Consider the following 12,961-nt stretch of genomic DNA (forward strand, 5'->3'; position numbering starts at 1 on the left):
GTGCCCAGGTAGCACAGTCTTCCAGTGTAAATCAGTATGGTTTCATCAATGTACAATGGGAGTTTAAAGAGCCCCCTCTGCTGGGCTACTACACCACTGTCCCCAGGTCATCTACACAGTGAATGAATGATGACCCCCCCGGCCCATTGGATATTTTCTCTCTAGTCTAGTCTGACCAAAATCTGAGAAAGTGGTAACCCTTTATTTTACAGGTACCCTAGTTACATATGAACTATTTGTAATTACACATGAACACCAAATGTAATTATAGCTGCTGCGCAGCAATGGGTCGTGGCCGGGCAAGTCTCAAGTCTTTTAGCTATAGTCCAAGTCACGTCTCAAGTCTTCAGTCACAAATCCAAGTCAAGTCTCAAGTCTCTTATGGGTGAGCTTTCTATCATCTGCTGCATGCAATCCAGTCTGCTTAGAACACTGCAGTTCATGACAGGGCTGGGGCAGAAGGCAGAGCTGATGTTATGGAGAGGAAGGCTGAGCGATTTATAGATGACATCATCAGTGATGTCACAAAACTGATGACATCACTGATGACATCATCAGTGATCAGTGGAGATTCAAGCTTTATTTAGCAAGAATTTGCATTAGCTGTTTAAAGTACCATTTACATTTTGATGCACTGTGGACTAAATTTTTGATCTATCAAATATCTGTTTGATAGTTTTGTGGAGGACAGTCTAACGATGCAGATGCTGGAGTTTGGTGTCGCTTGAAGAAAAAATGTGGGAGGAGTAGGGTTTAATTAGTTTTACAGTTTTTGCAGTTTTGCGGTCTTTAGACTTCATAATTGGCCATAGGTTGCAGCGTACAAAAGTTTCTCCTCATTTAGGCACACATTTCGGTGAAAGTGCCAAAGCCATAGCCCATATGCCTGATTTGTTATGAATTTTCAAAGTTTGAAACTTTAGACGGTCGCTGTAGCGCCACCATCAGGACTAATGGCGCCAAAGTCACGTCAACTTAGTTTGGCATGGGACTGGACCTTTGTGCAAAGTTTGGTTTATATTCATGCATGGGAAGTCTGAGTTCCTGGGGAGAAGAAGAAGAAGAAGAAGAATAATTATAGCTGCTGCGCAGCAATGGGTCGTGGCCGGGCAAGTCTCAAGTCTTTTAGCTATAGTCCAAGTCACGTCTCAAGTCTTCAGTCACAAATCCAAGTCAAGTCTCAAGTCTCTTATGGGTGAGCTTTCTATCATCTGCTGCATGCAATCCAGTCTGCTTAGAACACTGCAGTTCATGACAGGGCTGGGGCAGAAGGCAGAGCTGATGTTATGGAGAGGAAGGCTGAGCGATTTATAGATGACATCATCAGTGATGTCACAAAACTGATGACATCACTGATGACATCATCAGTGATCAGTGGAGATTCAAGCTTTATTTAGCAAGAATTTGCATTAGCTGTTTAAAGTACCATTTACATTTTGATGCACTGTGGACTAAATTTTTGATCTATCAAATATCTGTTTGATAGTTTTGTGGAGGACAGTCTAACGATGCAGATGCTGGAGTTTGGTGTCGCTTGAAGAAAAAATGTGGGAGGAGTAGGGTTTAATTAGTTTTACAGTTTTTGCAGTTTTGCGGTCTTTAGACTTCATAATTGGCCATAGGTTGCAGCGTACAAAAGTTTCTCCTCATTTAGGCACACATTTCGGTGAAAGTGCCAAAGCCATAGCCCATATGCCTGATTTGTTATGAATTTTCAAAGTTTGAAACTTTAGACGGTCGCTGTAGCGCCACCATCAGGACTAATGGCGCCAAAGTCACGTCAACTTAGTTTGGCATGGGACTGGACCTTTGTGCAAAGTTTGGTTTATATTCATGCATGGGAAGTCTGACTTCCTGGGGAGAAGAAGAAGAAGAAGAATAATAATAATTATAGCTGCTGCGCAGCAATGGGTCGTGGCCGGGCAAGTCTCAAGTCTTTTAGCTATAGTCCAAGTCACGTCTCAAGTCTTTAGTCACAAGTCCAAGTCATGTCTCAAGTCTTTAGTCACAAGTCCAAGTCAAGTCTCAAGTCTCTTATGGATGAGCTTTCTATCATCTGCTGCATGCAATCCAGTCTGCATAGAACACTGCAGTTCATGACAGGGCTGGGGCAGAAGGCAGAGCTGATGTTATGGAGAGGAAGGCTGAGCGATTTATAGATGACATCATCAGTGATGTCACAAAACTGATGACATCACTGATGACATCAGTGATCAGTGGAGATTCAAGCTTTATTTAGCAAGAATTTGCATTAGCTGTTTAAAGTACCATTTACAGTAAAACATTTTGATGCACTGTGGGCTCAATTTTTGATCTATCAAAAATCTGTTTGATACTTTTGTGGAGGACAGTCTACCGATGCAGATGTTGGAGTTTGGTGTCGTTTGAAGAAAAAATGTGGGAGGAGTAGGGTTTAATTAGTTTTACAGTTTTTGCAGTTTTGCGGTCTTTAGACTTCATAATTGGCCATAGGTTGCAGGGTACAAAAGTTTCTCCTCATTTGGGCACACATTTCGGTGAAAGTGCCAAAGCCGTAGTCCATATGCCTGATTTGTTATGAATTTTCAAAGTTTGAAACTTTAGACGGTCGCTGTAGCGCCACCTTCAGGACTATAGGCGCCAGATTCACGTCAACTTAGTTTGGCATGGGACTGGACCTTTGTGCAAAGTTTGGTTTATATTCATGCATGGGAAGTCTGACTTCCTGGGGAGAAGAAGAAGAATAATAATACAGGCAAATACAAGCAGTGGCCCTGCCGCTTCGCTGGCCCGGCCACTAATAATAATACAGGCAAATACAAGCAGTGGCCCTGCCGCTTCGCTGGCCCGGCCACTAATTATAGCTGCTGCGCAGCAATGGGTCGTGGCCGGGCAAGTCTCAAGTCTTTTAGCTATAGTCCAAGTCATGTCTGAAGTCTTTAGTCACAAGTCGAAGTCAAGTCTCAAGTCTCTTATGGATGAGCTTTCTATCATCTGCTGCATGCAATCCAGTCTGCTTAGAGCACTGCAGTTCATGACAGGGCTGGGGCAGAAGGCAGAGCTGATGTTATGGAGAGGAAGGCTGAGCGATTTATAGATGACATCATCAGTGATGTCACAAAACTGATGACATCATCAGTGATCAGTGCAGATTCAAGCTTTGTTTAGCAAGAATTTGCATTAGCTATTTAAAGTACCATTTACAGTAAAACATTTTGATGCACTGTGGGCTCAATTTTTGATCTATCAAATATCTGTTTGACAGTTTTGTGGAGGACAGTCTAACGATGCAGATGCTGGAGTTTGGTGTCGTTTGAAGAAAAAATGTGGGAGGAGTAGGGTTTAATTAGTTTTACAGTTTTTGCAGTTTTGCGGTCTTTAGACTTCATAATTGGCCATAGGTTGCAGCGTACAAAAGTTTCTCCTCATTTGGGCACACATTTGGGTGAAAGTGCCAAAGCCATAGCCCATATGCCTGATTTGTTATGAATTTTCAAAGTTTGAAACTTTAGATGGTCGCTGTAGCGCCACCATCAGGACTATAGGCGCCAAATTCACATCAACTTAGTTTGGCATGGGACTGGACCTTTGTGCAAAGTTTGGTTTATATTCATGCTTGGGAAGTCTGACTTCCTGGGAGAAGAAGAAAAATAATAATAATTATAGCTGCTGCGCAGCAATGGGTCGTGGCCGGGCAAGTCTCAAGTCTTCTAGCTATAGTCCAAGTCACGTCTCAAGTCTTTAGTCACGAGTCCAAGTCAAGTCTCAAGTCTCTTATGGATGAGCTTTCTATCATCTGCTGCATGCAATCCAGTCTGCTTAGAACACTGCAGTTCATGACAGGGCTGGGGCAGAAGGCAGAGCTGATGTTATGGAGAGGAAGGCTGAGCGATTTATATATGACATCATCAGTGATGTCACAAAACTGATGACATCACTGATGACATCATCAGTGATCAGTGGAGATTCAAGCTTTATTTAGCAAGAATTTGCATTAAAGTACCATTTACAGTAAAACATTTTGATGCACTGTGGGCTCAATTTTTGATCTATCAAAAATCTGTTTGATACTTTTGTGGAGGACAGTCTACCGATGCAGATGCTGGAGATTGGTGTCGTTTGAAGAAAAAATGTGGGAGGAGTAGGGTTTAATTAGTTTTACAGTTTTTGCAGTTTTGCGGTCTTTAGACTTCATAATTGGCCATAGGTTGCAGCGTACAAAAGTTTCTCCTCATTTGGGCACACATTTTGGTGAAAGTGGCAAAGCCATAGCCCATATGCCTGATTTGTTATGAATTTTCAAAGTTTGAAACTTTAGACGGTCGCTGTAGCGCCACCATCAGGACTATAGGCGCCAAATTCACGTCAACTTAGTTTGGCATGGGACTGGACCTTTGTGCAAAGTTTGGTTTATATTCATGCATGGGAAGTCTGACTTCCTGGGAGAAGAAAAATAATAATAAATATAGACACTGAATTGCACATTTAGTCAGAGTTGGTATGTGCACAAGTGCACAAAGTTTGGTTGAGATTTGGTGACCTGACCGGGTTCAAGCAGTAGTAGCAGTAGTAATAGTAGTGTTAGTGTATATGTCTGTAAGTGTGTATATGTGTGTGTGTATATATGTGTGTGTATATGTGTGAGTATATGTGTGTGTGTGTGTGTGTGTGTGTGTATGTGTATATGTGTGTGTGTGTGTGTGTGTGTGTGTGTGTGTGTGGCGTGTGTGTGTGTGTGTATAGGTGTATATGTGTGTGCATGTGTGTGTGTGTGTGTGTGTGTGTGTGTGTGCATGTGTGTGTGTGTGTGTGTGTGTGCGCGATGTTATGTAGAGGAAGGATGACATCATAGATGACATCATAGATGACATCATCAGTGATGTCACAAGACTGTCATCGGTGATGACATAGTGTCAAAGTTTAAACATTTATCATTTCAAGACGGTTTCACGTATCCGAATTCTTTGTAAGTCTTTAGATCAGGGAAGTCCAGAGATGACACAGAAAAAGTTTGGGCTCATTCGGGCAAATGGCCTAGGACGAGTTTGTTTATCAAAAGTTTAAACATTTATCATTTCAAGACGGTTGCACGTATCCAAATTCTTTATACAATTTTAGATCAGGGAAGTCCAGAGATGACACACAAAAAGTTTGGGCTCATTCGGGCAAATGGCCTAGGACGAGTTCGTTTTTTGTTTTTTTTAGAAAGTCCAAGATGGCGGAAAATCTAGCAGACTTAAATGGGCGTGGTCTATATGGATAGATGCGTATTGATCCAGGGAATCCAGCAGATGTGGAATTTTGATTCTACGCCTCACGGTTCAGCAGTTATGGGCCAATACGTGCAGTCGGCTGTTATAGCGCCACCATCTGGCAATATGGCTAATTTTTTGTCTCTGAGTAGTGGGGCACATTTCCAACCTATGTGCAAGGTCTGGCTACTGTAGCCCTTACAGTTTTTGACGTGCATGCTGTTTTAGGGCGGAATAATAATAATAATAATAATAATAAACGGAACAGATACAATAGGGATCCACGCACTTCGTGCTTGGACCCCTAATAATACAGGCAAATACAAGCAGTGGCCCTGCCGCTTCGCTGGCCCGGCCACTAATAATAATAATAATACAGGCAAATACAAGCAGTGGCCCTGCCGCTTCGCTGGCCCGGCCACTAATAATAATACAGGCAAATACAAGCAGTGGCCCTGCCGCTTCGCTGGCCCGGCCACTAATTACACAGTAATTACCAATAGTTATAAATGATGTTCATATGTAGTTACATTGTAACAGACCTGTAAAATGGAGTGAGTCTGTTCAACTGTAGTTCATATGTAGTTACATGGTAACAGACCTGTAAAGTGGAGTGTGTCTATTCAACTGTAGTTCATATGTAGTTACATTGTAACGGACCTGTAAAGTGGAGTGAGTCTATTCAACTGTAGTTCATATGTAGTTACATGGTACCGGACCTGTAAAGTGGAGTGAGTCTATTCAACTGTAGTTCATATGTAGTTACATGGTAACAGACCTGTAAAGTGGAGTGAGTCTATTCAACTGTAGTTCATATGTAGTTACATTGTAACAGACCTGTAAAGTGGAGTGAGTCTATTCAACTGTAGTTCATATGTAGTTACATGGTACCGTACCTCTAAAGTGGAGTGAGTCTATTCAACTGTAGTTCATATGTAGTTACATGGTACCGTACCTCTAAAGTGGAGTGAGTCTATTCAACTGTAGTTCATATGTAGTTACATGGTACCGGACCTGTAAAGTGGAGTGAGTCTATTTAACTGTAGTTCATGTAGTTACATGGCACCGGACCTGTAAAGAAGCTCTGGCCTGGGACAGAGATTGCTAAAAGCCAGTGGTGGATTTGAACCACTGAACTCCAGATTGCAAAGCAGGTGGCTTTAACCACTCAGCCACGAGGGCTTTCCAACTTTCTTAGTGGAGTTTGGGAGGATAACTGTATGTCAGTCAGATGTAGTTGTCACTTCCTAGCTTTGTTCTTATAAGCATAGACTTGGAGGAAAATGTTGATACTTTGTTAGTTGTAGCTTGAAAGACAGGCAATATTGATTAATGTGAATGCATTTCTGCAGTGTGACTGTGCCAGCGCCCCCCCCCCCCCCCACCCTACATAACTACATACTATGTAACTACATATGAACTTCATTTATAACTATTGGTAATTACTGTGTAATTACATTTGGTGTTCATGTGTAATTACAAATAGTTCATATGTAACTAGGGTACCTGTAAAATAAAGGGTTACCCACTTTTTTTTTGTTCCATTGATGCTTTGACAAGTGTTGTGACATTCATGTCAAAGAGAATTTGAATTGAATTCATAACAGTGACACTGACCAAAAACAGTCATATTCTACATTCTATAATTGTGTTACTTCTTCTTGTAAATGAAACCATGCTGAATTTCCACTCTCTCTCTCACACACACACACACACACACACACACACACACACACACACACACACACACACACCTATGATCCTTGTTTTAGTGTTTGCTCAAACTCTTTCAGTTATAATTTGTGTCGCTCAGTGACAGGACAGGGTGCTACCAGTCATGTGGTATACAGCATTCTACCATTGTACTTTTCCTCACAGAACACATATAGACAAGACATGCAAATCAGGAATGAAAAAATATATTTCAGAAACATTGTCTTAGTCCAACATAATGCAAAAACTCATTGCTTTTTTTTTTACAAAACAAAAAACAAGAGAACATCGCCTGTCGTTTAACAGATAATCAAATAACATCAAAATTAAGTCAATAGCACTTTTTGCTATAATTGGAAGACTGAACAGAGGTCTAAACTGATTTACTGTAGAGATGAACTAAAGGTCTAATGTACAGATGAACTAGTCTAAACTGATTTACTGTAAAGATGAACTAGAGGTTAAACTGATTTACTGTCAAGATTAACTGAGCAACATAATTCAAACACTTGGCTTGATATTTAAAGTGCCTTTTGTTAATGTGTGGCTTCACAGCGATGATGCCTTGAGGAACCTGGGCGTTTCTCCTCCTTTGACTCAGCCAGCTCGCTGTCACTCAGACTGAAGTAGAAAAACATCAGTAAACATCGAGGGTTTACTTGATTCCAATAGTGACTGGTGACATTAAGAACAGAAGTAGACATTACAGGCTCCATCACATTATTACTACAATGTTTAAGACGCAAATTCAGGTGAGACAACTCCTCACTCTATAATGTGAGCGATCAAACCTCATCACACCTGAGAACAGTGATACAAAACATATTTTCCTTCCATTATCTAATACAGAACTAAACATATCATTGTAAAACTTTATTAATCTCCACATCGTCGCTGTGAATTTCAACTACTCAAGAAAGAACTATAAATCTTCACCACAAATATGCCATGGGACGGTTATGATACTGACAAATTGAGGTTAGAGTACAATATTTTTGAAATGATTGGATACAAAATGTGCTTCATCCAAATTGTCCAAGTACAAATTATATTTCATTTTTATCACTTCATGCCACAAATCAGTAATCCTAATATAGAATGAGGAAAACGGACTGTCCGCATCTACCCAACGAGTTGGCCAATCAGAAAAAATGGCAGCAAATGACGAGTGACAAAGCAGAAATTGTGTGCAGACTTGTGGCACGCGCATCCCCAGGTATGGACTAGTTTTTCTACTCATTTGGAATTGGTATTTTGTCTACTGGAAGAGAAACCTAGTAAAACATAATATACTATATCGCCCTAGTGGAGAATCTTCCTGCTAAATAATTTGGTATAACGAAAGTACCTATTGAGTAGGAGGCATTACAAACGATTTAGGGAAAAGTTGTACAGTAGCAACATGGAAAAGGCTCCATTGTACCTGGTGTTGAGGAAGCAGCTTGGGGGCCCAGGTGGTCCTCAGAGCTGTGATCCTGACTCCTCCCCTGAGCGCTGTGACAGCAAGGAGGGAGAAAGTCAGCCATCATGACATGATCTTTCACTTACTCTACCTTGGACAGACTCGTCAAAATGACAAAAACACTGTGGCATATTAACTGCATGTGATCTAGGACAAACATGACGTTATGGTATGTTCGTATGAGGCAATGGTAGCACAATGAAGCTTTCTCATAAATCATCAATGGGAGAAGAAAACTGTTGAAATGTTTTCCGGGATAACAACTCCCATTGCAATGTGCAGAACACAAGTTGAAACAAAAAAGGTTCCAGCCCAGTCATTTCATTGTCATCAAATGCCAGAAAACTCAGATGTCATCCAATGAGGGACTTGAAGTATTGCATAGAATAGCGAGGATTTCTTCTCAGACCCTGGACTGTCCCATACCCTCAGGCACCCTGGACTGTCCCATACCCTCAGGCACCCTGGACTGTCCCATACCCTCAGGCACCCTGGACTGTCCCATACCCTCAGGCACTTCTGAACGCTCGCTGGGGAAGCGACCCTCTTACCTCACGGTCTTAAAACTTGTGGAATCCTGTATCGGGAATTAAACTGACCTTATTCCTGCAGTCTGAAGGTTTCAGTAGGGTCACTTATTGGAATTCTAGTTGCTTAAAAAATTTAGTGCTTATTGTTCTAAAAGACGTTTGACGAAACCCGGCTGGTTGTTTGGGATCTGACACCCACCTGAGGCATGCGCACTGGCGGTATTAGTGCCAAAGTCACGCCCTCTTCCGGGTTAGCCACAAGGACCCTTAACAAAATAAATGTTATGGTCTCGCCTGATTCTAAATATAGCTGAATCGCTTGGTTTGACCAAATGAAACTATTTTTATAAACATTTTACAAAATGTCTGTAAAAATGAATGGCGGAAAATCCCTTGGTTCATACGCCTAACCCGGAAGAGGCCGTGACTTTGCCACTAAGACTGCCAGTGTGCATGCCTCGGGTGTCGGGTCCCAAACAACTAGCCGGTTTTCGTCAAACGTCTTATAAAACCGCTACCTTTTTGAAGCAACTAGGATTCCAATAAGTTAATTTTGTTCCATCTGACCGTACCGAAACCTTCAGAATGCAGAAATAAGGTCAGTTTAATGCCCGATTCCACAAGTTTGAAGACACTATGGTAAGAGGGCGCTTCCCCTGCAAGCCATCGGCAAGCTGAAAACTGCACCCGAGGGTAAGAATGTCCCCTTGCCTAAGGCACACCCTGCTCTTCTTAGTCATTCATGTCATACGTTTACTCCTGTTGACCACAGCTTCTGCTTTACAATGGCGAGCTGGACTTAGTGCAAAGTTTGTTGCATTTTTAAAAATAAAGTAATATATATATATAAAAAAAACATTTTATTTTCATTTTCATTTAAATACAGCCGATTTTGTTTCCACGCTTATAAGAATCTGTATAAAATATTTGTAGATAGAATGCTGCAGTGCGATAAGAAATAATAAGTTTGTGAGTTGTCAGTTCTCAGTTGGTTTGTTAATTTTCTGCTCCGTCCGCCTCGTTACCCCACTGTACTCCACATCAGAAAGAACCTGTTCAAGGATCTCATCAATTACGTTGCACTGATAGTTCACTTGGTCCAGTTCCAGAGCAGGAACAAAGGAGACGAGAAGGCGTCCGACATTCTGTCGCAGCTCCATCAAACTGAGAGAGGGGGAGGGAGAGAGAGAGGGGGGGCGGGGAGAGAGAGATAATTCAAATGTCTATTGTTGAATTCATAAATGGCCTTGACAGAGATAATTCAAACATTCTCAAACCTTTGGGATGTTTCTGAGTGTGAAGCTGAGCCAGAGTCAGCTGTCCCTCCTGTCTCGGTTTCGGCCCTGGAGTGACCGGCTGTGTGTGGAGTGGATGGGCCTGGCTCTGTTTGTCCACTCTGCTGCTGCAGGGTCAACTTGAGCTCCTCACATTGGGAGGCCAGGTTCTGCTTCTCCTCCTCCAGCCTCGCCACGTGATGGGAGTGACCGGCTGTGTGTGGAGTGGATGGGCCTGGCTCTGTTTCGGCCCTGGAGTGACCGGCTGTGTGTGGAGTGGATGGGCCTGGCTCTGTTTCGGCCCTGGAGTGACCGGCTGTGTGTGGAGTGGATGGGCCTGGCTCTGTTCGTCCACTCTGCTGCTGCAGGCTCAACTTGAGCTCATCACATTGGGAGGCCAGGTTCTGCTTCTCCTCCTCCAGCCTCACCACCTGATGGGACGGCAGACAGTGATGGCCAGGAGGGGGCAGGGAGACAGGCAGGGAGGGAAGGGAACAGAATGGTCACAGTAACCCAACAGATGTATACAGTATATCATAATTATAATACCAGAATTTTTGGGAAGGTAATATTTATTTATGTCAATGCCAAACTCCCCAAACTCTGGTCACTCTTATTACATCTACAGTATTAACACGGAGGGGAAGCATGTGAAACTTTTTTTTTTTTTTTTACAGAATGTCACTTGAGACCATCTTGCGATGAGATCAGAACAGCAGCGACGCCCACTTAAAACAAAAATGTGGGCCAGGGGCATATGTGAAGGGGAGGGGGGGGGCAGCCCCCGTCCCTTGCTTGGATCACATCCATTTTGGAACTCAGTCTTCATTTTTACGTCACCTACACACCTGTAAAGTTTTGTGATTGAATCTTGCACGGTTTTGACGCTATCACATTAACAAAATCTGTCCATAGACAGACATATAAACACCTGGAAAAATACTCAAAACAGCTTCTGTGGTAGTTCCCGCTACAATAGGTGTCTCCAAGATTTTGCCATGAAAACACACACGCACACACGGTGAAAACAATACCAGCCCACGCTGTCGCAGCTGGTAACAACGGTGCCGCAGCTGGTAAATATACCTGGAGCAAGGCATCAAACAGAAATTAGAAAAGTTCTATTGCCTACTTTTTAAGCAGTGCAGCCGCTATGTGTGTTTGAGCATGGGATGTGTGAATGAGATTTAGCCTACGCCACGCCCCCAGCTCACCGGCCGGCACAGACAGAGACACAGGCGGAGAGTCTCGTGTCGAGGACGATATCGGTTCAAAGCCGGTAAAACATGCACGCACACACAAACGCACACACTCACACGCACGCACATTTTAAGAAACGTCTGGAAATGAATGGAGAATTTGTTTCCTCATTGGCGAGACTTTGGCACGCTATGGAGAGAGCTGCTCGAAACACGCACGTACACACACAGTGTCAAGAGAGGGGGGTGGAGGAAAAGGGTCAGACCTGCAAACCTGCACCGCTTACTTCAACACCTGTTTTTTTGTTTTTTACAATAGCACAATATTTTAACTCACCTGTGAGCATAGCCCATCCCTCTCCTTGTTGTTTTGATCCAGAACCCGGACTAGATGGTCAATTTGCATCAAAAACTCATCATTGACAACGTCCTCACCCATGGCAGCACTGGATGCCAGTAAAGCCTCATTCTCACGACTCAATTCAGTGACTTTCTGATTGGCCTGCTCATACAGACGTTTGTAGTCCTGTCCATCCTCTGCTTCCTCTGTCTGGCTGGCTTGGTGAGTACACTCTTTCTTCACACGGAGCACAGACTCCAGTGTGTTCTGCTTGTCATCTAGCTCGCAGGTCAGTTGATGGACCTGGTCCTTGAAGAAGTCCCTCTCCTGAGCTGCAGTCTGCATGAGCTCCACGAGCTGGTCTTGCTGTTCCTGTACCTCCCTCATATTGGATAAGTTAAATTCAGGGAATTCTATGTCCTGGGGATCTGCATGGGAAGGGCCGGCAATTTCTTCGCTGGCCGACTGGCATGTCGCTGCTACTCCGTTGTGCAAGGTCGGCTTTCCTTGATTCCCACTATGAGTGTGTGCAGCTCCACTGCTCTCTGGCTTGATACACACATCAACATCCACGTGTGAACTCTGCTCCTTTCCATTCGCTTTAGACATTCTCTCTTTGCCTTTTGTTGTTCTTTCCTCCTCCTGTTCTTCCTTCACTTTGGGTACTTCTGTCTGGGTGGTGGTGCTGGTCTGTTCTGGAAGGGGTGGTGGGGAGGGGCCGGTCCCCACAGCTGCAGTCTCTGTGGAGCTGGTTCCTGCACCGTTTGTCTCCGGGGCCGTTTCCACGGCGGCAGCATCGTCATCGTCGCTGCACTCCATCAGCATGCCCACGCTACTGGGATCACTTTGTCGTCGCTCTTCTGTCTTCACCTTAGCGAGGTCAAAGCCTGGTCTCTTTGGCACAGGGGTACTGACAGTCTCCAAGATGACAATGTCATCTTCATCATCAGTGACATCGTCATCACCCTCATCATCATCATCATCATCAAGGGGGATAATCGAGGTAGCCGTGGAGCTCCGCACACTCGCCTCCACTGATGATGCACTCTCTGCGGGGCTCCTGTCGAACCCGTTTATTTTGGGTCTTTTGGACACACTTTGTGGAGTCAAAGGTGGTGATCTCTTCACCCTGCAGTGCACGCAAATCACAGAGTCAACTGGCCTCTTCATTGAAACGTTTTGGGTCAAGTGAAGTACAGAAACAACATTGTG

At 43.5% G+C, this 12,961-nt stretch overlaps 1 protein-coding gene across 1 annotated transcript in view; it reads right to left on the reverse strand.

Moving 5' to 3' along the window:
* Positions 1 to 7,134: 7,134 nt before the first annotated feature.
* Positions 7,135 to 12,961, reverse strand: part of morc3a (MORC family CW-type zinc finger 3a) — a 28,424-nt gene continuing 22,597 nt past the window's right edge. The window contains exons 17-19 of the mRNA XM_083639376.1: positions 11,747 to 12,878; positions 10,214 to 10,641; positions 7,135 to 10,100 (exon numbers count right to left, since the gene is read on the reverse strand). Coding sequence (XP_083495502.1) covers positions 9,914 to 10,100; positions 10,214 to 10,641; positions 11,747 to 12,878 — 1,747 coding nt within the window. The 3' untranslated portion in view covers positions 7,135 to 9,913. The remainder of the gene's footprint in view (positions 10,101 to 10,213; positions 10,642 to 11,746; positions 12,879 to 12,961) is intronic.

The sequence above is a fragment of the Poromitra crassiceps genome (assembly GCF_964638095.1).
Source record: "Poromitra crassiceps genome assembly, chromosome: 6".
Classification (NCBI taxonomy): Eukaryota; Metazoa; Chordata; class Actinopteri; order Beryciformes; family Melamphaidae; genus Poromitra; species Poromitra crassiceps.